The sequence below is a fragment of the Phycodurus eques genome, chromosome 10 (genome assembly GCF_024500275.1).
Source record: "Phycodurus eques isolate BA_2022a chromosome 10, UOR_Pequ_1.1, whole genome shotgun sequence".
NCBI lineage: Eukaryota > Metazoa > Chordata > Actinopteri > Syngnathiformes > Syngnathidae > Phycodurus > Phycodurus eques.
Genome location: NC_084534.1, coordinates 3,351,921 through 3,376,910, shown reverse-complemented (window position 1 = coordinate 3,376,910; position 24,990 = coordinate 3,351,921). Strand labels below are relative to the sequence as shown.

Here is a 24,990-nt window from a genome sequence, read left to right as displayed (position 1 = left end):
AGACTATACATACTTTTTAAAATTATCATTATTATTTTGTTATTATTTTGCTTACTTAGCAGCAAATGTGATAGGAAATGGAGGTCACGGTTTAATGTGAATACTGATAGCCTGAGAGCCCATCTGGTTCCTTTTGAGTTCAAGGGGGCTGAAGCACTGAGGTTAAAAAGGCAGTACCCAAATAAAAAGGGGTTTTGGTTGGGTATTTTAGATTGCATAACAATCTAGAATTACATGTAACACTACACAGTTTCTTGTGTTTGACAGTTTTGTTTATGCTTATCTTTGTCCCAGGCAGTTGTACCCAAACTGCAGAGGTGTTTGCACATACTGTACATGTGAACTCAAGTGTGGAACCAAATCTCCCAGTCCTCCACCACAGCTACATCATACTAAGTTACAGTATTACATTACATTGCATAGCACAATCAAGGTATTGTAAATGATTTGTGAATCAGGGCTAATTTAAGGTGTTACCAAGCTGTTGATTGGTTACTCTGAGTTGAGCTTGGCTCTCATAGAGATTAAGGCCATGTCATTATTAGGCACTATGCAACAATTCACCACTATTGTGGCAAGCAGCAAACAAACAAAAAATTACTACTGGCCATTTGCAAAAAAAAAAGAAGAAGGAAACACCTTTGACACTGGGTGACAAAGTAACAGAGCCACAATGAATGGACACAATAAACAACCTTATATATAGAATAAATATTGTATGTACAAATTGCTTTGTGTGTTTCTAAAAATAAATAAACCATTATCTGCGCTCTTATAGAAGTATTCACAACTTTCCATTAATTTAGAGCAGAAGGCTGGCACCTGGTCAGTAAGGAGGTCGAGGAAAAAGAGAAATGAGTTAACAGATATATGGATATGACTTTTAACAAAGAAAAAAGCAATAAAAACCTTAAAAATAACAATAATACGACTCCCAAGGTGGTTTTGAACAAAGATAAACAAAACAAAAAAAGAAGACAACAAATAATCTCTCTAGCGCTCTCTAGTGTCAGTTTAGCAAATTACAGTAGTTTGCGTCGTGGCCCAGCTTTGAGAAGTTGCTTCTTTACAGGTTTCTTTTCGTGACAGAAATCACCAAGTGTTGAAACGATTAGGTAAAGGAAGGGGGGGGGGGGGGGGGAAATCTGAATTTTAACATAACTAAAACGTTCTCCAGAAAACCAGTCAAAACCCAAATAAAAGATTGACAGATGATATCTCTCTATACATACTAGGTATATTTTCACATTCATAGGATGTGCGCTGCACATTTATTCTTCTGGCCCCTTTGCGATAACACAGAAGTCCGACAAGTGGCAAATAATTCAAAAATCTCATGCAAGGTTTCTCGAAGACACCGCATATTTGGACTTATTTCAATTGGTCAAAATAGCTCTTTACTTTCTCATAAAGAAATTGCATTTCATCCTTCATTTGCCTTATACTCACTGTTACAAAAACAGTGAGATGAAAAGTAGGGGCAGTTATTGGGCATGTGTTTGTCGGGAAGATTTTGGTTCAGTTTGATTATTATTATTTTATTTTTTTTACTCCAAATGTTCCAGTTATGGGTCAGGATTTACATGAAGTCATGAGATGGATGGAATCCTTGAGTATCCCACTTCATGGCAAAGGGGAGTTAGTATGCAGTTGTGTGTCATAAACGAAGTTACACAGGAATTTGTGGTGATATTGTACGCAACCAATTAAATATTTAATGACACCACCATTTAACTTTAAGTGATTCACCAAATCCAAGCTCCTAAACATCTTTGCCTACACACTGTGTGTGGCAATACAACAGTTGTTGCACCACTTTATTCTTCACACATAAGCACTGCAGTTATTTTTTGGAGCTTGAGAAAATCTCAATGAGACTTTGTTTTCTTGTCATTTTGCGTAACCAGAGGACAAAGAAAAATATTAACAGTTAGACGAATTACAAAATAACTGACTTCATTGAAATGCTTTGCAACCATCCTGTGCTATTCTTGAAAAAAACCTCCTGACTTCATGTACTACAACATTTTTAAAGAATGCTCTGTGACAAAAAAAAAAAAGCAGGATATAAAACTTCAATTAAATATTATAGTTGAAATCAACATAAATTTTTTGTGTGGTTCTGTGTGAACTTCCTGGAACCAGTGATTTCAAATCAGCTCAATGAGGACTGAGGGTGAGTCTTTGGTGCTGTTTAATCTAATGGTTCCAGGTCCCAGTAATACAGAAGGCAGCTCTTACAAATGACACTTCTTACAGTCTGCGGGGACCCAAAATACAAAGTGCACACTAATGTTAAGTGAGCTAAACTCTGCAGGTTTCTTAAGCCTCTTGTTTATGGCTCAAGGTTGGACTTGCATAACATAACAAAACTAAAGTCTGCTTTAGTACAGAATTGGCAGATTGTTTTGCAAGCGGTACAGGACCCTAATGGCTGCCGGTATCTTTGTACAATACTTTGTCATTTCAGTGCGTTGTCCTTACATCACAGACTAATCGGAATCAAGCTCTATATTCATAATTTGTTTTGCGCATTTAGTCAGAAACAGGAAGTTTTGCAACGTCAGGACAAGGAGGGTTGAGGGACATGCTGTTTTGAGGACAGCCAATGAACAGGCTCAAACATTGTTACTGAGTGTGATCCTATGGACTGACCTTCCATTTCTTATAAACCAGAATTAAACCACGATTTCTTGTGTTGTGGAAGGAGCTTTCAATTGCTACATTTCTGGTTCCATCTCATGCTGAAAGCGCACCAGTCTGCTGTCATTAGATGAAGGTAAAACAGAGCTACAGCTTGCTCTATGTAGCCATATGCACTCTTCTAAAGCACTCTGATACATTTGCATTTCAATATCATAGAATTTCTAGACAAAGCACTTGGTGATTAAGTAACATACTATAGGCTTGTTAGGGTTTATTTTTTGCTTATTTTCTTGGATTTGTTGCAAGTTGATCACGTAAAAACTGATTTCTTGGCCAGTTTCCCCATTTAAAATAATGAGAAATAGCCTTTCAAAATAGAATTGATATAAATTTACATCAAATGGATTATTTACTGATAATAATAATCATTTACAATCGTACAATAATAACAGAGACAGGGGACTCTGTTATCAACAAAGACAATCTGTGGGGCTGAATAAGATACAAATAGTTTCCAATATTTCCACATTAAAACAGACTATAGTGCACCCAGTTATCATTGTAAACTAGAGCACTATATCTTCAATCAGAACCCTACAAGGGATTAGCCCTTTCATAGGAAACATCCAGTTATACAAAATCAGTGTCCATGTGTGCAAGAGAACTATTTGCTGACGCATGCAATCAGTTTCCCAAATTGGAGTCTCTGTCACCAATGAAAAAGCGCACATGGAAACAGAGGGCAAGGAAGCCGGTTCCCAGCAGGTCACCAAGAGCAGTCAGGTAGGGAATAGAGAAGTTGTCGGGGTCCATCCCTCTGCCCCACATCCAGTGGACCATCCAGTCCGCTAGGTAGAGCAGGATGATCACCTGGAAGACAACCAATGATATTCATTATGGAAAGGTAACTAAAACCTAGTTTCCTATACATATTATGGTTTCTCATCAGTTCTGTACTGTATGCACGGTTTCCATTTTCATTGTCAAAAATTAGAAAACCAATCTCATGTTTCAACACACTTTTGTTGGTTTTATCAACGTTTGCACTACACTGTATTTGTAGTGTAGTGCAAATATACTATGCCAGTGGTTCTCAAAAAATACTAAACTTTCCAAGTACCACCATCATGACCAAGATTAAAATAAAGTAGCATAGTAGTAAGCCTAATTCTCAAGGCATTGAATGGATTGCAACTGGACTGTTGTCTTAGAAGACGTTTCGTCTCTCATCCAAGCAGGCTTCATCGGTTCATGCAACAAGGCTTTGTTCGGACTCATCACTAGCCTGAGTTGGTGTGGAGAAACTCAAGGATTTACGCTCTGGGTTGCTTGAGTTTGAAAATTACTGCACTATACACTTTGCAAGCACAGAGAGAAAAATATAAATGGCAAAGAGGGTTTCAAATCAGCATTCTGAATCATGGATTTGGGTTAAAACTACCACTTAAACTCAATTCGAATTAGCTCCATGAATGCTCATGAGTGACACTGCCAACACACAGCAGGGGACAGCTTCTTGATAATAGATTAACTTTTACATTCTGGGACTTACCATTTAATCAGTGTGTGCGAATTAAACTGAATTGGCTTGTTCAGATAGACAAGAAACAATTTTACTGTCCAATTAAAGTACACTGCACATTGTCTGCTTCTCAGGGTTAAAAGACAAAGTTAGAAGAAAAATACCTTACTACTATGACATGGTTGAAATACACCCATGCCAATGGACAGCTGAAATGACAAGGTGGAACTGTGGCCTATTCATGTGCCGTCCAGAATAATGCGGCATGGCGTGGCCGAGATGAAAAAGAATGAAAAGAAAACCCACAGCACATTATAACGCCCCGCATACAGTATTTACGGATTGTGGTGTGCCCAACTGGATCCTCTCTGAAATAATCAATACTTTTTGTTGAGCTGGAAAACACACACTTGTGTTCCACATGTTCACCTGCAGCAGTGCAGCTCCCAGGTAGAAGGTGATGAAGACAGGGGTTAGTGTGGTGTGTCCCCCCCTCAATGAGTTGATGGTGTAGAGGAAGACAAGGTGACCCGGGGCCACCAGGAGGAAGAGCACACGCGCAGAACGGGAGTTCACAGCTACAAAGCGAGGAGTGTGCAGGGGTTAGCTTAAACTCACCATTGAAAACTAGAACCATATGACTTTATTGTACTTTAAACTATCATTGATATTTTTCTAATTAAATAACAGAACTTACTGGAGGTGAAGAAAGTGGAGCAGGGTGTGGGACACTTCCTGTTCCTCGGCATGGGGTTCGGATCCCCCATCGGTATCCCATTCATGTGCAGGTAGGTGGAGATTCGACTAGCCTGAACTGCAACCAGGTTACCACCCACACCTGAAAAACAGACACACAAATGAGGTTGTAAACATTTGGAGTCCTGTTCATTTTGTACTTGAAATAACCAAATTGACATTTTTTCTCAACTCTCCCAACAAGAAAGTAAACGTTCAAATTATTATTTATTTTTGTTACACACAAACACTAAATCCAAACACATCTGAAAATAGATTTGATCTGAAAGAGTGCTTGTGAGCGAACCAATTTGTATTTTGCGACATGTGTCATCACAAATCGGCTAATTTACAGAATAACTGCCCGCTCGAGTTTCCCCACCAATGATTTGGCAGCTAAGCCCCTAGATCCAACATTGTCAAGTGATGGCTGGAGTCCGATTGCCACATTTACCAGAAAGCACTAACATTTCAAAGTAATAAGGTCAGTAGAGCTAACAGTGTCACCAGAGTTTGCTTGCAATAACCAGGACATACTTGAATATTCAGAATGTATGGAGAGTATTTGAACTTGGCGATGTCATGCGCGACATTATTTGACAAGTGGAATTTGGAGTTTTACTGATGAAGTGCTGACTGACACCATGGCGCTCGCTTTATGGTGAAACTAGTCAGTGGTGGCTTTGAGCAAGAACCATTCATTTGCAGTCTGGACATGGAGGGGTAAATCTCCTGCAGTGAAGGGACTCCCAGAGTCTCTCGAAGCAACCAATAACACCACAAAAAGCCGCTAGACTGTTTACACTTTCTTGAAAAATAGTCGCTAGAGAGGTCGGAAAAGTTGCTAAATATACAAACAGTCACAAAGTAGGCAACACTGAGTGGCTGTTCACTTAATCGCATACCCTCGCTCCGCCCCAAGTCGTCATGGTAATGTACCGTAGCCGTACTCTGCTTCTGCATGGTACAGAATCCCTCTGTCCCTCGGAGATCTTTTATGAAGACATAATATGCAACAAGTGAAGACTGCTCACCATTGATGACTGGAGTGAAGACCGCCATGCCAGCAAAGTTTGGGTTGGTAACGGTCTTGTCAAGAATAAGACCACCGACACTGAAACAAGAAATACGTATAAGGACCATAGGTTTTGTATTTAGAATGAACATATTAACAGTGAAATCACATCAGCTATACTATAAACAAAATAAAAACTATAATAAACTACATATAGTAATCCCCGTGATATTGCGGCTCACACATTTTGTATTATTTTGTATTACAGTTTTTCGATTTTGTAAATATTGTTTGTACAATATTTTGTTATCCATTGTTCTTGCTCTCTCTCAATATATTATGTGTTTAAATGTGTTGGTTTGTATTGTTTTAAAAGTGTGTTTAAAGACCTTAAAACATGTAAATCCCATAAATGCTGTAAAAAAAAAAAAAAACAAGCCTAGGGTGTTTTTAAACAGGGCATTTTTATATTACAAATTTCATTTATTGCAGGGGTGGTTTGGAATGTAACCTCAGCGATTGAGGGTGGATTACTGTAAGAATATGTATTATGATTATTTGACATGTATTTACCGCATTGGCATAAAGTAAGACAATTACAGGCGGAAAGAACCTTAAGTTACATACCTGCTGATGGCCATTGCGATGATGACCGGCTCCCATCCAGAGTACAGGACTTCTCGAGTAGATGGGATCTTCCTGGCTATCAGCACCCATATTGGACATAATGCCACAAACACCGCACATACCAGAGGATTGGCATAGTTGTTGTCATCTGCACAGGAGGATCACATATGTGATTTACATCCAGGCACTTTTTAAATTACACTTCAAAGAATGTGCAACTATCGAATGTTACTTACAAAATGTGCAGTTAAAAGTTTTTAGATGGACATGTTCACCCTCTCCACTAGTTGCCATTGTAATTGGAAAGATTGTGTTAGAGTTTAGAGGTGTACATAAACCCGTCTCCTAGAGGCACATCAGGAAACAAGTGCTGCAATTCTTTGAAACCAGGATGTGTCTTTGAGCAAAAAATATGTTTGACTTATGTGTCACATTTAAAGTCAGAACATCTGTAAATAGATATGAGGCTATACCTCAGTCAGGTCACAGTGGTTTAGATTGTTCTAAAAGGTGTGCTGTGTTTGTCCATCTGTCCCTCAGCCTAGTTGATGGAACAGTGTATTGTGTGGTGAGGCTGGGTGTGGTGACTATACCAACAATGAAGGCAAATAGTTGAGGAATAATTTGCCCTGTTATTTCACGCATCATTCAACATTTCAGACACCTTTACTAAGCTACACAATTCAGCGCAACACTGTATTGTTTGGAAAGAAAAAATGTGACCGGGCTTGCCCTTCCCTTCAGCATGTGTGACATCATTCCAGTGCTACAATGGCGGGCCATTTACTGTAATTCAATAAAAACGAGTAACATGAGAGTCAACAGAGGGCAACGATTGAAGACATTGCAGTCTGTCATGTTCTCTTGACAGGTGACTTTTATTACGAGAGGGCAGGCTTTAAAAAAGTGCTTTGTGTTTTGAAAGTTTGACGTGACAGTTACCTGTCAGCTAATCAAGTGAGAAAATCTTGTATGAAATACATCATTCGGAACCCACAAGCTAGCAAAAATAAGTTAAAAACAAATTACTTTGGAGAGCTTCTTCGTAAAGCGGTAAATGCCCAATTATGAGACAGAAGAAAAAGAGCCCGCAACTTCCAAGGACAGCAAAGCTGCATTTAAAGGACAATATTAGTAGTCCAAAGTCCTACAGTACAGGTTTCTCACTGCAGGTGATTCTGACGCACCAAACCTAGATAATACGTAGGGACAGCCTGGCAAATCAGGCAATGTCATTGTCTCGATTGCCGGCTACAAGTCAGCCCATAGATCGCTCAGAAGCACAAAAATTGCATTGCTGAATAGACGATAAGTCACAATCATTTTTGTTGGGATTTCAAAAATTTTTACACGAGGGGTGCTCCCATCAGGGCTTTCATCCATGAGTGAGATCTGCTGATCACTGCCGATACCGTGCATATGGATTAGCTGTACATTTGTCAATGTAATTGTGGTGAGTGGGATTGGGGTGGAGTGTGAGCTGGGCGGTGGCCGAAGGCAGGGACCTTGGCTTGGGCTCTAGTACCAGTCCTCTTGAGAAGGGTTGGACTTGGGAACAGTGGCTCTGGACTGGCAGACTGGGGTGGTGGCCCCTCTTTTTTTTTAAGGAGGGGGACCGGAGGGGATGTGTTCCAGCTACAGGGGGATCACACTCCTCAGCCTCCATGGTAAGGTCTATTCAGGGATGCTGGAGAGGAGGGTCCATCGAGAAGTCGAATCTCAGATTCAGGAGGAGCAGTGTGGTTTTCGTCCTGGCCGTGGAACAGTGGACCAGGTCTACACCCTCTGCAGGCTCCTCGAGGGTGCATGGGAGTTCGCCCAACCATTCTACATGTGTTTTGTGGACTTGGAGAAGGCGTTCAACCGTGTCCCTCGGGGAGTCCTGTGTGGGGTGCTTCAGGAGTATGGGGTACTGAACCCCCTGATACGGGCTGTTCGGTCCCAGTACGACCAGTGTCAGGGTTTGGCCCACATTGCTGGCAGTAAGTCGGACTCATTTCCGGCGAGGGTTGGACTCCGCCAAGGCTTCTCTTTGTCACCGATTCTGTTCATTACTTTTATGGACACAATTTCTAGCCACAGCCGAGGTGTGGGTGGGGTCTGGTATGAAAATCAGCACCTCCAAATCTGAGACCATGGTCCTCAGTCGGAAAAGGGTGGCGTGCCCTCTTCAGGTCGGTGATGAGCTCTTGCCCCAAGTGGAGGATTTTGGAGTCTTGTTCACAAGTGAGGGAACGGGAGATCGACAGGCGCATCGGTTCAGTGTCTGCAAGCTGAAGCTTTTAATATACCGGTCGATCTACGTTCCTACCCTCACCTATGGTCACGAGCTGTGAGTCGTGACTGAAATAACAAGATCCCAGATACAAGCAGCCGAAATGATTTTCCTTTGCAGGGTGTCCGGGCTCTCCCTTAGAGATAGAGTGAGAAGCTCGGTCATCCGGGAGAGGCTCAGGGTAGAGCCGCTGCTCCTCCACATTGAGAGGAGCCAGATAAGGTGGCTGGGGCATCTGATTACGATGCCTCCCGGACGCCTCCCTGGTGAGTCCCACTGGGAGGAGACCCTGGGGATGACTCAGGACACGAGGGAGAGACTATGTCTCCCGGCTGGCCTCGGAACGCCTCGGGAACCCCCTGGAAGAGCTGGATGAAGTGGCTGGGGAGAGGGAAGTCTGGGCGTCCCTGTTAAAGCGACTGCTCCCGCGACACGACCTCGGATAAACGGAAGAAAATGGATGGCTGGATGGATGTACGATTATTTTGATCGATATTGAAATCATGATTAATTAACCTGATTATTCATTTATTTTACAACTTTGTAGTTATTTAACTATGATAACTAAACTTTAAGTAATACTTAAAAGAATAATCATGGCTGTATAGTCTATCAAAAAAAAGTGTATTTTTATGCAGTCAATGACGATCTACTGTCCCTGCTATGCGCGACTTGACCTCTTAGGGGCAGTGTGGTGCAGTGCACGCATGGAGCTATTCGTTTACTATAAGCTAAAAAAAGAGTAGAAGAAAGTTGCATTATTCAACTCGTTTTTCACTGATTAAGAAGAATATTTGGATTATTGTTATATTAACTGTCTGTATGTGTTACTACGGCGCTTGTGTGTAAATATTCAATATTTGAAGGTAAATCCCTCCCGTGAGAAAATGCTAATATTAGCTAGACCCTCAATAGGGTTTTCCATTACCTGTTAGCATAAGCTGACGATTTCTAAAATAATGTCTTGTATTGTGATATAAAATGAAGGTACCGTAATTTCTCGTGTATAATGCGCACCCATGTATGTAATACACACCCCCAATGCTGACCTCCAAATTCTGGAAAACGCTTCTACCTATGTATAATGCATTTTTACAATGCATGATTTTGCTTCTACCCATATGATCAAAACAAAGTATTATCGTTTTTCTTTTCCCCCAAAGAATTATGCTGAAGTTAAGCACTTTATTTGAACACATATTACTTTTTTCATTTACTTGCTCTTATTTTGAAATTCTCAGCCCTACTTTTATTTAATAAATTAGAAAACACACATGCTCATATGTTTGATTAGCCAGGCAGAATTTGTAAGATGGGTACAATTCTTTAAAGAAAACATGAAGGACCAGACCACATTTAATTTTATTTTAATGGGATTAATTAAACGCATTTCAGAAAACCATTATCATTAAACAAAACATAACCATAAATAAATGAATGATGGTTGTTGTTCAGCTATCAGTCTTTTTTAAAAAAAAAACAATATTTCACAAATTCTGCCAGGGTATGTAAACTTATGAGCACAACTGTACATATATATGCAGTCATACATACCCCTGTCATATTGGAATGACAGTGAAAAAATGACTCGACTGCCAGACCATGGACTCTAAATTCCATGATATAGGTCTTAATCTTGTTACTCAAGTATCTTAAAGATGTGGTTTTGTTACCGAGTTCCTTGTACAGCCCTGTTGAGATGCCGGCCAGTAGAGACAGGGTGATAAGGTCTCCTAGGCTAGCAGCAATAGGTGTGGCCACATTATCTGGGTTGATGCCAACTTTCCTAGACGCAATAATCACACCAATCATGATCAGTCCTGTGGGCCAAAGGAGGCAGACATTTACGGTCAGTTTCACTTGTGATTTATCATCAAAACTTTCCTCCAAAAGTATTTGAACAGCAAGCCAAATGCCTTTATATTTGCTGTAGAATGAAAACATTTGGGTTTGACATCAAAAGATGAATATGAAACAAGTGATTAACTTTTCAGTTTTCATTTACATGTATTCACAGTGGCAAATGATAACTGACTTTGAAGATTACAGCTGTATTTGCAACAGAATTTGTTTTTGATGATCAAATGTTTTGAAAGAGACATAATTAAAAGAGATTATTTGAGTAAATAATTGATATTGATATTATATTATTTTCCAGGCTTTTGCAGCACCTTCTTTAAGTTGTTGTTTGTTTTTGGGGAGAGACACTCTTTTCAGTATCCTCTTAAGAAGAAGAAACAATGAAAGTCTAAGTCCAGATATTGATACCTCCGATACGTTTGACTGGCAAAATCAACATCTGAAACTGAGTATGGACCTTCATCGCTATTTATTGTTTGATTAATCAATGTAATAGGACACACCTGGGCAACAAAACAAACCTGTCAGTCACATAGTCCAATATGTTTGCTCAAATGAAAAATGAGTGGGTTTAAACATGAGGCGATATCTTCTAAGTTGTGTATCCACTCCAGATATAAAGAACTGGGGAAAAAAATGATATGTAGACCTCTTGTCTCATATTTATCTTATGAACAGAAATCCAAATGTTTTCAGTCTACTACGAAAATAAAGGAAACTGCCTCACAGTTCCAATGCTTTTGGAGGGGACTGTATATTTAATGTTCATGAGGGCTCATTAACCCAAATGTTATTTGTAATGCTGAAAGAGTTCAATAAAACCTGATGAGTCAGTGTTTATACTGAATATCCGTGATATCGTGTGAGGTGGTAATTGTGTACCTAGTAGCAGAGAAGCAATAAAGGCAGTGGCTACACTGGAGGCACAAAGCAGCACTGCATGGCCCAGTCTGAAGTGCCCCTCTGGAATCCAACCGAAGATAACAGCAGCAATGGAGGCCAGGAACCCTACAACTGTGGCTTGGACCTGAACACATGCATGGAAACATCAAAATGTTTAACATACTGTAGCTACAGATAATTGTTTTGAGACTGTTGGACTCCATGGGCTCTATTTTCGTAGTCAGTGTATCTGTGGTGGCAACACAAATGCTGGCGGATTCTGATTCTTGTCCAAGAGCAATGCTCACTGCGTGTGTCTGCCAATTTGGCAGACCATCTGGTCCAAGATGGGCATTCCGGCGCAGCTAAGGTGTGCCCTTGGAGATTCGCCCGATGGAGTGACAAGTCCGTCTGAACTTACACCTGCTCAGCACATATCTAAATCTTGCCATAAGCTAGACCACGGGTCTAACATGCTGTTGGTCAGGGCACAAGTAGACAGACACTACTGCATTGTATTTGCTCACTTGCCTTGATTTGCATATGAATTTAAGTGAAATCCAATTCCCAATCCATAGGGTTCAATATGACATTGGTCCACCCTCTGCATTTATAGCAGCTTCAACACTTCTGGACATGCTGTCCATAAGGTTTAGGAGTATGTTTATGGTAACTTTTGACCAATTAAGGGGCCTACAAGAGTGGTTGCCTCAGTGACAAGCGCTCTAGTATTGTCCCTTATTCTGACTTTTTTTTTTTTACCTACACCAGGGAAGACTTCGGGAGCCTACTCCAAACGCTACCGTCGATTCACCTCGCAAATCTATGCTCTCGACCCAACAAAATAGACAGGCTTCATCTCATAAAGAAAAGGAAAGACTTTGCACGTTCTGCCGCCCTCTGCTTTACGGAGACTTGACTTTGTGAACGCATCCCCAACGGCGCCGTGCTGCTGTCCGGTTTCCAAGTACACTGAGCGGACCGCGACACGTAGCTATCGGGGAAAACGAAAGGTGACGGAATATGCTTTTACATGAACAAGAAAGCGTGCACTGACATCATGGAGCTCAGCACACACTGCAGCCCGGACTTGGGAGTCACTGTTTTTTAACTGTAAGTCATTCTACTCACTGCGTGAGTTTGCCTTATTCATACTCTTTGGTGTTTACACCCCCCTAGACTAACACGAACACCGTATTGCAAACGCTGACCAACCAAATAAACGAACTTGAAAAAAGGCACCCAGATTCACAGCTCATTATTCTTGGGGACTTTACCAAAGCAAAACTCTGTCATGAACGGAACAGAGGATAGGACCCAAAAATGCACGACTCCAAAACAAATGGACAGTTTAAAAAAAGAGAGGTTTAATATACGGGCATAGGTCGGTACACAGGCAGGCAATCCAAAAAAGGCAACAGTATCCAAAAACATGAGGCAAAAGGCGAGGTCGATAATCGGAACAGGGTCTAATCTTACTGTGAGTCTGTGACGTGGAAACAAGGAATGCTGGAACGCGACGACAAGGTACAACGAACTGGCGACGAGAGAGAATGTGACACGAGGTTAAATGAAAAGCTGCCTGACAAAGCGGGATCCATACAAAAGGTCTGCGTGGCGAGGTAAGATCATACAAAGGAGAGGCTATAGAACTGAAATTTCTGATGAATTTTCTGGAGAAGTTTGCGAACCCTAAGAACCTTTGTACATCTTTGCGTGACATGGGGGTAGGCCAATTAATAACGGCATCGACTTTGCAAGGGTCCATTTTGACTTCACCTTGAGCCAGGACGAAACCCAGAAAAGAAACGGACGCCTTGTGGAACTCACATTTCTCAGCCTTGACATATGGTTGATTCTGCAGTAACCGCTGCAATACAGAGCGGACATGAATAATGTGAGTCTCCTCATCCGGGGAGAATATCAAAATGTCGTCCAAATAGACAAAAACATAAACATTCATCATGTCACGCAGGACATCATTGACAAGGTTTTGGAAAACAGCTGGAGCGTTAGTAAGTCCAAAAGGCGTTACCAAATAATCATAATGTCCCGTTGGTGTCTTGAATGCTGTTTTCCATTCATCCCCCTCCCTAATCCTGACTCGATGATACGCATTTCTTAAGTCCAGTTTGGTGAAAATCTTGGCTCTCTCCAGGAACTCAAAGGCAGTGGAGATGAGAGGAAGAGGGTGCCTGTTTTTTACAGTTATCTCGTTGAAACCCCGGTAAATCGATACAGGGTCGGAGGGTCTTGTCCTTTTTGTCCACAAAGAAAAATCCTGCTCCCGCAGGGGATGAAGATGCGCGAATGATCCCGGCTGCCAGTGATTCTTCCACGTACTCCTTCATGGTCCACGTACTCCTTCATGGCCTTGTGTTCCGGCCCTGAAAGAGACACCCCCCTCCCTCGTGGGGGTGTGGTTCCAGGCAGCAAGTCAACAGCACAGTCATAAGGTCTGTGGGGTGGAAGGGATTTGGCCTTGGACTTGGACTTTAATATCCTGGTAACAGGTGGGCACTTGAGATAAATCAGGATCCCCAGATGGGGTCTGTGGATTGTCATTAGAAACATAGCCCTGAACATCACATGGCGACTTGAAACAGTTCCGGGCGCAATTGCTGCCCCATGACATAACCTGCCCAGAGGACCTGTCAACGTGGGGGTTATGTAATTTCAACCATGGGTTCCCCAAAATAAGGTCATGATTCATGTCGTCAAAAACATGAAAACTAATGCGTTCAGAGTGGGAATCAGGAAATGTCAATGTGAGTGTTTGGGTGCGGTGAATTATCTTGCCCATAAAACTGCCGTCTGCAGCATTGGTGTTGCGGTGGCGTTTTATTTGAAAGGTTCTAAGGCGCATACGTCTAACGAGGAGGGAGTTAAGTAAGTTTGCGTCAGAACCAGAGTCAATTAAAACAGGTGTATGAATTTCTTGATCAGGAGAGCATAGTGTCACTTTAGGAAGAACCCGTGTAGGGTCTGCCTTAATGAAATTCAGACTCACCTCTCCCGTGCCCTTGCTACCGGCACCGGCAACTTTGACGTGACAGTTGCTCACGGAATGACCCAACTGCCCGCAGTAGAAGCACCGCCCTTTCCTCAGCCGGCATTGACGTTCCTCAGGGGAGAGACGGAACCTGCCCAGTTGCATGGGTTCATCCGTGGGGACGCTAGCCAGTGGGTTGAGACCGGAAACGGGATCTGCCTTGGTTTGGCTGGTCACCGAGGCTCGTCCTCCAAGTGCGCAGGTGACACAGCCCTCCGCCGATCTCCATCCAGCTCGCGATCCAAAAGCCTCTTGTCGATTTTTACGGTGAGAGCGATGAGAGTGTCCAAGTCAGTCGGCAGGTCTAAGCGGGACTAAATTATCCTTGACGGCGGGGGATAGTCCTTGAAAAAAGGTATAGAGTAGCGCCCGATTATTCCACTGACTCTCAGCTGCTAGAATGCGAAACTCAATCGCGTAATCTGACACCCTGCGCTTGCCTTGTTGTAAGGTGACAAGGGAGCGAGCTGCCTCAAGATCTGGTGTGGAAAATTGACAAATTTGCTCCATAGTCTTTACGAAAAAAGCCCATGAATGACACGCGGCGGAATTGGGACTCCATTCAGCAGTAGCCCACGCCTCCGCACGACCAGTCAGGTGGGAAATGACGAAAGCGATTTTTGCCCGCTCGGTGGGGAAGGCAGCTGCCTGCAGCTCAAAATGGAGTTCACACTGCGTGATTAACGGCTTAATGTTCCCAGAATCTCCAGAGAACCTCTCCGGTCGAGAGAGCTGTGGGCAGACAGCAGCGGAGGTGGCTGCATGGTGACTGCTTCACATGGAAATGTTGGTACCATGGCGGTATCGGGTGTTGTGCCAACTAGTTCCTTCTTTTGAATCATTTTCATAAGAAGTTCAAACTGCGAGGCCACCTGTCTCATCATATTGTCCTGATGCCTTGACAGTCCCTCTAGATGAAGGTGGAGGGCAGCAAGCTGCTCATCCTGTTTCGAGCGGCGTTGACCCTGCGCTTGAAGGGCTTTGCGCACCGGGTCTGAGTCTGCTGGGTCCATGTTATGGCCAGTTCGTTCTGTCATGAACGGAACAGAGAATAGGACCCAAAAATGCACAACTCCAAAACAAATGGACAGTTTCCAAAAAGAGAGGTTTAATATACGGGCGATAGGTCGGTACACAGGCAGGCAATCCAAAAAAGGCAACAGTATCCAAAAGGCAAAAGGTGAGGTCGATAATCGGAACAGGGTCTAATCTTACTGTGAGTCTGTGACGTGGAAACAAGGAATGCTGGAACGCGACGACAAGGTACAACGAACTGGCGACGAGAGAGAATGTGACACGAGGTTAAATACAAGGGGTAATTAGGGTGAACGAGGCACAGGTGGTGAAGATGCTCTCAGGAGCAGGTGTGTGTGAAACAGGGGGAAGACAAAAACCGGAACACACACCCATGACAAACTCAACCACAATCTCAGTAAATACAAGCGGCACATTGGCTGTAAAACCAGGGAAAACAACATTCTAGACCACCGCTATACCACGCTAAAGGACTCGTACCGTGCTATTCCCCGTGCAGTTTTGGGCTCGTCTGATCACTGTTTAATTCACTTAATACCAAGATACAGGCACAAACGTAAATGGGGAAAGCCTGTGGCGAAAACAGTGAAGAAGTGGACTAATGAAGCTAAGATGGAACTTCCAAGACTGTGTAGACTCTACAGATTGGATTGTCTTTGAAGCTTCAACTAGCAGTCTGGATGAATATACAGTGGGTACGGAAAGTATTAAAACCCCTTAAATTTTTCACTCTTTGTTATATTGCAGCTATTTGCTAAAGTCATTTAAGTTAAATTTTTCCTCATTAATGTACACACAGCACCCTATATTGACAGAAAAAAACGGAATTGTTGAACTTTTTGCAGATTTATTAAAAAAGAAAAAAAATGAAATATCACACAGCCATAAGTATTCAGACCCTCTGCTCAGTATTTAGTAAAAGCACCCTTTTGAGCTAATGAGTCTTTTTGGGAATGACCTGGATTTGGGGATCCTCTGCCATTCCTCCTTCCAGATCCTCTCCAGTTCTGTCAGGTTGGATGGTGAACATTGGTGGACAGCCATTTTCAGGTCTCTCCAGAGATGCTCAATTGGGTTTAAGTCAGGGCTCTGGCAGGACCATTCAAGAGCAGTCACTAAGTTCTTCTGAAGACATTCCTTTGTTATATTAGCTGTGTGCTTAGGGTTATTGTCTTGTTGGAAGGTGAACCTGCGACCCAGTCTGAGATCCTGAGCACTCTGGAGAAGGTTTTCGTCCAGGATATTCCTGTGCTTGGCCATATTCATCTTTCTTCGATTGCACCCATGTTGTCCTGTCCCTGCAGCTGAAAAACACACACACAGCATGATGCTGCCACCACCATGCTTCACTGTTGGGACTGTATTGGACAGGTGATAAGCAGTAACTGGTTTTCTCCACACATACCGCTTAGAATTAAGGCCAAAAAGTTCTATCTTGGTCTCATTAGACCAGAAAATCTTATTTCTTACCATCTTGGAGTCCTTCAGGTTTTTTTTTTTTTTTTTTTTTTTAGTAAACTCCATGCGGGCTTTCATGTGTCTTGCACTGAGGAGAGGTGTCTATCGGGCCACTGCCATAAAGCCCCAACTGGTGGAGGGCTGCAGTGATGGTTGACTTTCGAGAACTTTCTCCCATCTCCCGACTTCATCTCTGGGGCTCAGCCACAGTGATGTTTGGGTTCTTCTTTACCTCTCTCACCAAGGCTCTTCTCACCCGATTGCTCAGTTTGGCCGGATGGCCTGCTCTAGGAAGGGTCCTGGTCAACCCAAACGTCTTCCATATAAGTATTATGGAGGCCACTGTGCTCTTAGGAACCTTTAGTGCAGCAGACTTTTTTTTTTTGTAACCTTGGCCAGATCTGTGCCTTGCCACAATTCTGTCTCTGAGCTCTTCAGGCAGTTTGTTTGCCCTCATGATTCTCATTTGCTCTGAGATGCAGTGTGAGCTGTAAGGTCTTATATAGACAGGGGTGTGGCTTTCCTAATCAAGTCCAATCAGTATAATCAAACACAGCTGGACCCCAATGAAGGAGTAGAACCATCTCAAGGATGATCAGAAGAAATGGACAGTACCGAGTTAAATATATGAGTGTCACAGCAAAGGGTCTGAATACTTATGGTTGTGTGATATTTTAGTTTTTCTTTTTCAATAAATCTGCAAACATTTCAGCAATTCAATTTTGTTCTGTCAATATGGGGTGCTGTGTGTACATTTATAAGGAAAAAAACAAACTTAAATGATTTTAGCAAATGGCTGCAATATAAGAAACAGCGAAAAATTTAAGGGGGTCTGAATATTTTCCGTATCCACTGTATGGACACGGTTACATCCTACATCAGCTTCTGTGAACACGTGTGTGTACCAACTAAGACATTTTGCACGTTCAATAACAATAAGCCGTGGCTCAATGCCAAACTTTGCCAATTCTGCCATGCTACAGAGGACGCCTATTGGAGTGGGGACTGAGCCCTGTACAATCAGGCCAGAAATCAGCTGACAAAATAAATCAGCATTGCAAAAAGAACCTATGCAGAAAAGCTGAGAAACTGATAGGCTGCGAAAGACTCTAAGTCAGTCTTGCGTGGATTACAATCGCGAACCAGCAACTGTACAAGCGATCACCCCCCCCAAGCAGAGAACAACAAAGGATTCGCTGATGACTTGAGTACCTTCTACTGCAGATTTGAAAAGGACACTGTCACAACCCTCACCCATCCAGTTGCACCACCGACGACCACCATCACAACTCGGAGGCGCAGGGACATACATGAGGATCCTGTTCATTGACTTCAGCTCTGCGTTCAACACCATCATCCCCAAACGACTGTCCTCCAAGCTTCTTCAGCTCAGTGTCTCGCCTGCCATCTGCCTGTGGATTTACAGCTTTCTGATGGGCAGGACACAGCAAGCGAGGCTGGGGGACACCACCTCATCTACATGCACAAACAGCACCGGCGCCCTCCAAGGATGTGTCCTCTCTCCGCCACTCTTCTCTCTCTACACGAACGACTACACCTCAACGCACCCGACATTCAAACACCTGAAGTTTGCAGACGACACCACAGTCATCGGCCTCATCAAAGACTGGTGACGAGTCTGCATATGGACAGGAGGTGTACCGGCTGGAGCTTCGGTGTGGCCAACACAACCTGGAGCTGAACATGTTCAAGATGGTAGAGATGATTGTGGACTTCAGGAATCATCCTTTGCCACCGCTGCCACTCATATTATCCAACTGCCCTGTGTCAACTGTCGAGACCTTCAAGTTTCTGGGAATGACAGTCTCTCAGGACCTGAAGAGGGAGACAAACATCAACTATATAGCATGTAATTCCTGTGCCTTCTGAGGAAGCATGGCCTGCCACAGGAGCTGTTGAAGCAGTTCTACACAGCAGTCATTGAATTGGTTATGTGTTCATCCATCAGCGTCTGGTTTGGTGTTGCCACAAAGAAGGACAAAATCAGACTGCAACAGACAGTCAAGGCTGCCCAAAAAAATTATCAGACCCCAACTACCCACTCTTGAGGACTTGCACACTGCCAGGACTCAGACAAAGGCATGCAAAATCCTCTTGGACCCTCCACATCATGGTCACCACCTATTCCAGCTCCTTCCCTCAGGTAGGCACTATCAAACAATGCAAACTAAAACCAGCAGGCATTCCAACAGCTTCTTGCCTTTTGCCATCAACTTCAGTTGACTTACAATTTCTTTGTAACATGCTGCCAATTGTAACATGCTGCCAACATGCTCTGTTGGGACTTATGTGTTTGAGAACTCTCTGCACCATTTGCACAATCGTGACTATACCATATACTAGTAATCACTTTATATTGCTCTAAATTGCTTGAGGACTGCATCATTTGCACAATGCTATTATATCAGCATCACACTTGTGGTACACTTTCATTGCGTAATGACTCTCCATACTCTCCATTTTTCATGTCGCACATGTATATTGTCATAGTGGTTGTTTGTTGTCATACTAGAGTGGCTCCAACTACTAGAGACACATTCCTTGTGTGTCTTGTTATATACTTGGCCAATAAAGCTGATTCTGATTAACACCGGACGCGTTTTGGACGTTTCACGAGCAGTGATTACATATAAAGTCAATGCAGTTAGCGTGAATAGCCGTGCCGGTCAATGCATATAACGCGTTTGACGCGGCGCGAGTGGGCATGGAATGCAAAAATTCACCTCCTTTGCCCGTTCGCTCGAGTTGGGAGATTTGAACTTCAAGCGACTTTCGCATCGTGACAGCCAATCAGTGTCGACAATGGACTATGTCACACAGTATCCTGTACACTGTTGTTGAGTAGAGAAAATGGAGGAAAAGGTCATTGTTGCAGTCTGTGGGCACACTCAGCTGTATGACACGACATGTTATCAGTACGACACTCTATCAGTTATCAGTACCTGGACTGAACAAGAAAGAAGCAGGATTGGAAAGTTGTGAGCAAGGAAGTTGGCATACCTGCTAAGTGTATTAATTTACTTGTTTACAGCTGTCGAACTGTGAACCAAGATAGCATTGGCCTAAGTTTTAGCACAACCACTGGTCACCTAATTACATGTGTAAGGTGACCTTAAGTGACAGGAAAGGTGCCGAAAATAAAATGCATTAATGATAAAATTAACAAATATAAACTTTATAAACTGCTTTGTGCCCTGCGATTGGCTGGCGACCCGTTCAGGGTGTATCCCGCCTCACGCCCGAAGATAGCTGCGATAGGCTTCAGCACGCCCACGACCCGCGTGAGGATAAGCGGAAAAGAAATTGGATGGATAAACTGCTTTGTATCACAAAATGTTGTTTCCATTTCATACAAGAAAGAGAAAATGTAAATGGAGTGGAGGAACTGAGGAGCATCTTCTTAATCTCCTTGAGGAGCATACAAGCATTGCTCCACTCCAGCCCCCACTCCTCTGCAAGAATACAGTATGCTGTTCATGACAAGCATGATTCCTTCTTTGAAATGATTGCCACTAGAGCGGAAGTAATATATCCATCCATCCATTTTCTACATCGCTTATCATCACTAGGGTCGCGGGTGTCCGGCGTCTATCCCAGCTGACCCTGGGCGAGAGGCGGAGTACGCCCTGAACTGGTCGCTAGCCAATCGCAGGGTACATATAAACAAACAACCATTCGCACTCACATTCACGCCTAAGGGCAATTTAGAGTCCTCAATTAACCTACCATCCATGCTTTTGGGATGTGGGAGGAAACCGGAGTACCCGGAGAAAACCCACGCAGGCACAGGGAGAACATGCAAACTCCACACAGGCGAGGCCAGATGTGAACCCAGGTCCCCAGAACTGTGAGGCAGACGTGCTAACGAGTCGGCCACTGTTTTACATTTTTCAGACAAAAATACAGTTATTATCTACATAAAACTACCTTATGTGCATTACCTTATGTCATGATGTCACGTCTGTGTAGGGTTTATTTCAGTGTTTTTCTAGCGTGTACAAAGTATTTTTTTTGTTTGATTACCTGCTAAATGCAGTCCATACATTTTACAGTGTTGTTATTCCAAAAGTGATGCTTTATTGCCCTACGATATAATACAATCAATAAAATTCAATACATCTTGGATAAAATAAAAAAGCAGACACAATATTCATTATGATATGCATATGAATTGTTGATGTACTGTAAATTGTAGAACTGGGATCCGGAGTTGGCAGGGGCTTCCCATCCAGTGCTCCACAGCAGAGAGGAAAGTCCCACCGCTTCTCAAACATCTCAGCAATTTTCCTCCACTCCTCTGGCGTGAGCACAGTTATGAACTCATCCACGAGTGAGTTCCAAATCGGTGTTGCCACATCAGGGATAATCATGGAGACCGTAGAGACCCCAACACGGCAAAAGCATCTGCAACATCCATCCATCCATTTTCTGAGCCGCTTCTCCTCACTAGGGTCGCGGGCGTGCTGGAGCCTATCCCAGCTATCATCGGGCAGGAGGCGGGGTACACCCTGAACTGGTTGCCAGCCAATCGCAGGGCACATACAAACTAACAACCATTCGCACTCACATTCACACCAATGGGCAATTTAGAGTTCTCAATTGACCTACCATGCATGTTTTTGGGATGTGGGAGGAAACCGGAGTGCCCGGAGGAAACCCAAACAGGCACGGGGAGAACATGCAAACTCCACACAGGCGGGGCCGGGGATTGAACCCCGCTCCTCAGAACTGTGAGGCTGACGCTCTAACCAGTTGTCCACCGTGCCGCCACCATCTGCAACATATAAAACGTTAAATTTACCAGCACTATATTGAAGATGCTGTACTAGTCTACATACATAACATGTAATAATAATAATAATAATAATAATAATAATATACAGTCATGGCTAAAAACTGGCAGGGACCATGACTGTATTGTGTATGATATATATTTACCTAAAAAAATAACATCATATCCTCATTATTCTGGCATTTAGCAAATAGAAATAATTTCGTTAATCCCAATTGAGCTAAAACAGGAACAGGTGATTCTAATTTCATGTCAGACAGTCAGGATTCAGGGAAAAAAATCAAATGGCTGTCTTTGTTATAGAGTCAAAATGATGTGGAAATAACTACATCATGAACATATATCGAATACAGTACATCAAACAAATACATAAAACGCGTTGCTGGTGGTTGTACTATTTTATTGATATGGATATATAGCTGATTTCCAAAATAATAAACAGCATACATTCCAGTAACCTTATATAATGTTAAAGTTGTGCACAGTACATACTGTAGATGTGTACGACTGTTAATAGAGCAGACAATCTGATTGATCCGAACTCCATTCATGCCATTCCTTTCATCAATCCATTCCTTTTTACAATTAGACAGCATGAGGTAGTTATTTCAACATCATTTTGATACTTTTATTAAGTGCTGTAGTAAACCTGTCAATTGTCACTTAGTAGATAAAGTGAATATTAATTCCTTGTGACGCACCAATTAATAATGACACAAAACAGCCACTCACCGGAGACAAATGGACAGGTAGCTGTAGTTTAGAAGTTTGTAAGCAAATCCTGGGACCGAGTGGTACCGTCGTTAAACTGGGGACAGGTCAGCTTCATGTATCACTGGAAGCGGCAGTCATCCAGAAGCAGGTCCTGAAGAAGGCGGTGAAATTCACCAAGGTGCGTGCACCTCTGGATGGTGTTGTGGAGACATGAACGACGGCGTTTGGCATTCCGACGACATTTGGAGTTCCACAACAAGTACAGAGCCACAATACAGGTGAAATTGCTGCTCCATTGCTGCTCCATTGTTGCTCACGTATGGCAGGAGGAAATGTTGTCTTTGTCTCCTGGAGGAGAAGTCACTCCTCTTCAGCGTTTGTGACGGAAATGAAGCAAATGAGCATTCAATGACTCCTGTGATCAAACTCAAGCGGTGGACGCGAGGCGAAGTGAACTTTCACGTCCGGTGTGAACGTAGCATAAGACTGCAAATTAGCACATATTCATATTTTTAAAGGCAACAAAGAGCAGTAGAGAGGAATATATACTTTTCAGCAACATAGTAGGTCTATATACAGTAAAGAACATTTATTATAATGGGCTACTGTTTTGGGCTTGCTTGGTTTTGTGTTGTAGAAGAGGTTAATTATTGATAGCTAGAAACATGCAATTAACTCCAGCTGACATTAATGCCTGGTCTGACAGTCTACTATTATAATTCATGAAGTTGGCTAACAACCATTTTTGGCCACAAGTATTTCCTTTATATCTTGTAATACTGTAATTGTTTATTGGTTCTGATTGCCTCTTGCCAGGTGGATGGTAACTTTGTGCTGGGGTTTTCAACAAAACACACTCAAGATTCTACTAGAATATTGAACTTGAGCGAAACACATTAGTTCCGCCTTTTCCGTTGGTGCAATATCACAATTTTAATATTTACAGTACGAACTGCAGCGCCGGGAGAAGTGGACGCAGCCTAGCGACATGTTCTACACATGGTAATTATGCGTAAAGTCGTAATGTTGAAAGTTTTTATGCGTCAATCGTAATGTTAGAAGTTTTTTTGTGTTTTCCCATCATAATAATTGTCTGTGTGTTTTACTCACCTGTTGGTTTTCATTTTTGTTGTGCTGTTGTACTGTAAGTGTAGGTTGTGGTCTGTGTAGTGGCTCCTTGCTCGTTTTTACTGTACGGCAAGTGCATACAGTAGTTAGTGTGGATGAGCTGCCAATGCTGCTGTCTTACTAGAGTACTTTTTAGTAACCGTATGAAGGGGGGACACAGAGGGGTCCAGTCACAGTGTTAGGGGGGCATTGACCCCTACTGCCCCCAAACCATCACTGCTTAATTGAAGTGTGCACCTATTGATGTTTTCTATACCTGGATGAGAGCCAAGTTCCCCATGATCATGTTCCACATGTCCTTGGTTGTGTCCATCAGACCAATATTAGCCTGAAAGACAAAGCACAACACAGCAAATTAGTTATCACTTGCATGTGAATGTGTTTGTGCATGGTGTTGCTTCTTGGCCCCATCAGAACAACAAGTGATCAGTTTTCTAAACAAAGATGCTCTGATCTCTGATCCCTACCCAGGCCGACTCCACTTATCTCATCTCCGCTCTTTCACCAAACACACACACACGCGCACACACACACGCACGCACACGCACACACAGACACACACACACACACACACACACACGCATACACGTACACGCGCAGACGTTCTCAAGCATCAAAGGGTTGTGGTCAGTGGTAACAGTAGTCCTCTGTGTAAAGCCTAACTGCCAGAGGCAGTCAGGATTTTTCATTGCAGGCCCATCTGCTGGATTTGGTGAGCCCGGTGGGTCACCCAGTTTTTACAAGTTTACCCCAATCTTGCACTTCCATCTGTCTCTCTGACATCACTGCTCTGACCTTTAAACTGTTGTGTAATCCATCAGAAAACAAAGGATTGGTTCTTTCCTGCTTTATACACTTGATAAATGAATTAAAAATACAAAGCAAGGAAACTAACTCTGTGGCACAACCTAGTTGATGGTTTGTGCTGTTTGAGATCTGATTCCATAACAGTCAGCTTTTTAAAAAAAGGCAGACTGCGCTTATTATGCAAATTGATCTCTCTAACGTTTATGCAAAAGATATGAGCGGATACAAACAATCACACTAAATCGTAGCTGTTTAAAAATATTAAAATGTATTTAAACATTTTTTTTTCTATATTACTAATGGAACCAGGTAGTCTTCCAGAGGTCATAAAACCTTGCATCAAAAGATCACATTTTTAATATCACCACAATCAAATAGAAATCTTAATTAACACCATGTTTAAAGTAGTCCCCCTTTTGTC

The 24,990-nt window shown here is 42.7% G+C and overlaps 1 protein-coding gene across 3 annotated transcripts in view; it reads right to left on the bottom strand.

Annotated features, from left to right (window-relative positions):
- Positions 1-675: 675 nt before the first annotated feature.
- Positions 676-24,990, bottom strand: part of slc41a1 (solute carrier family 41 member 1) — a 64,741-nt gene continuing 40,426 nt past the window's right edge. For all 3 annotated transcript variants that reach the window (XM_061687429.1, XM_061687428.1, XM_061687430.1), the window contains 8 exons: positions 24,019-24,090; positions 11,563-11,707; positions 10,494-10,640; positions 6,546-6,693; positions 5,938-6,017; positions 4,866-5,006; positions 4,598-4,746; positions 676-3,516 (listed from right to left, as the gene is read on the bottom strand). In XM_061687429.1, coding sequence (XP_061543413.1) covers positions 3,331-3,516; positions 4,598-4,746; positions 4,866-5,006; positions 5,938-6,017; positions 6,546-6,693; positions 10,494-10,640; positions 11,563-11,707; positions 24,019-24,090 — 1,068 coding nt within the window. In that variant the 3' untranslated portion in view covers positions 676-3,330. The remainder of the gene's footprint in view (positions 3,517-4,597; positions 4,747-4,865; positions 5,007-5,937; positions 6,018-6,545; positions 6,694-10,493; positions 10,641-11,562; positions 11,708-24,018; positions 24,091-24,990) is intronic.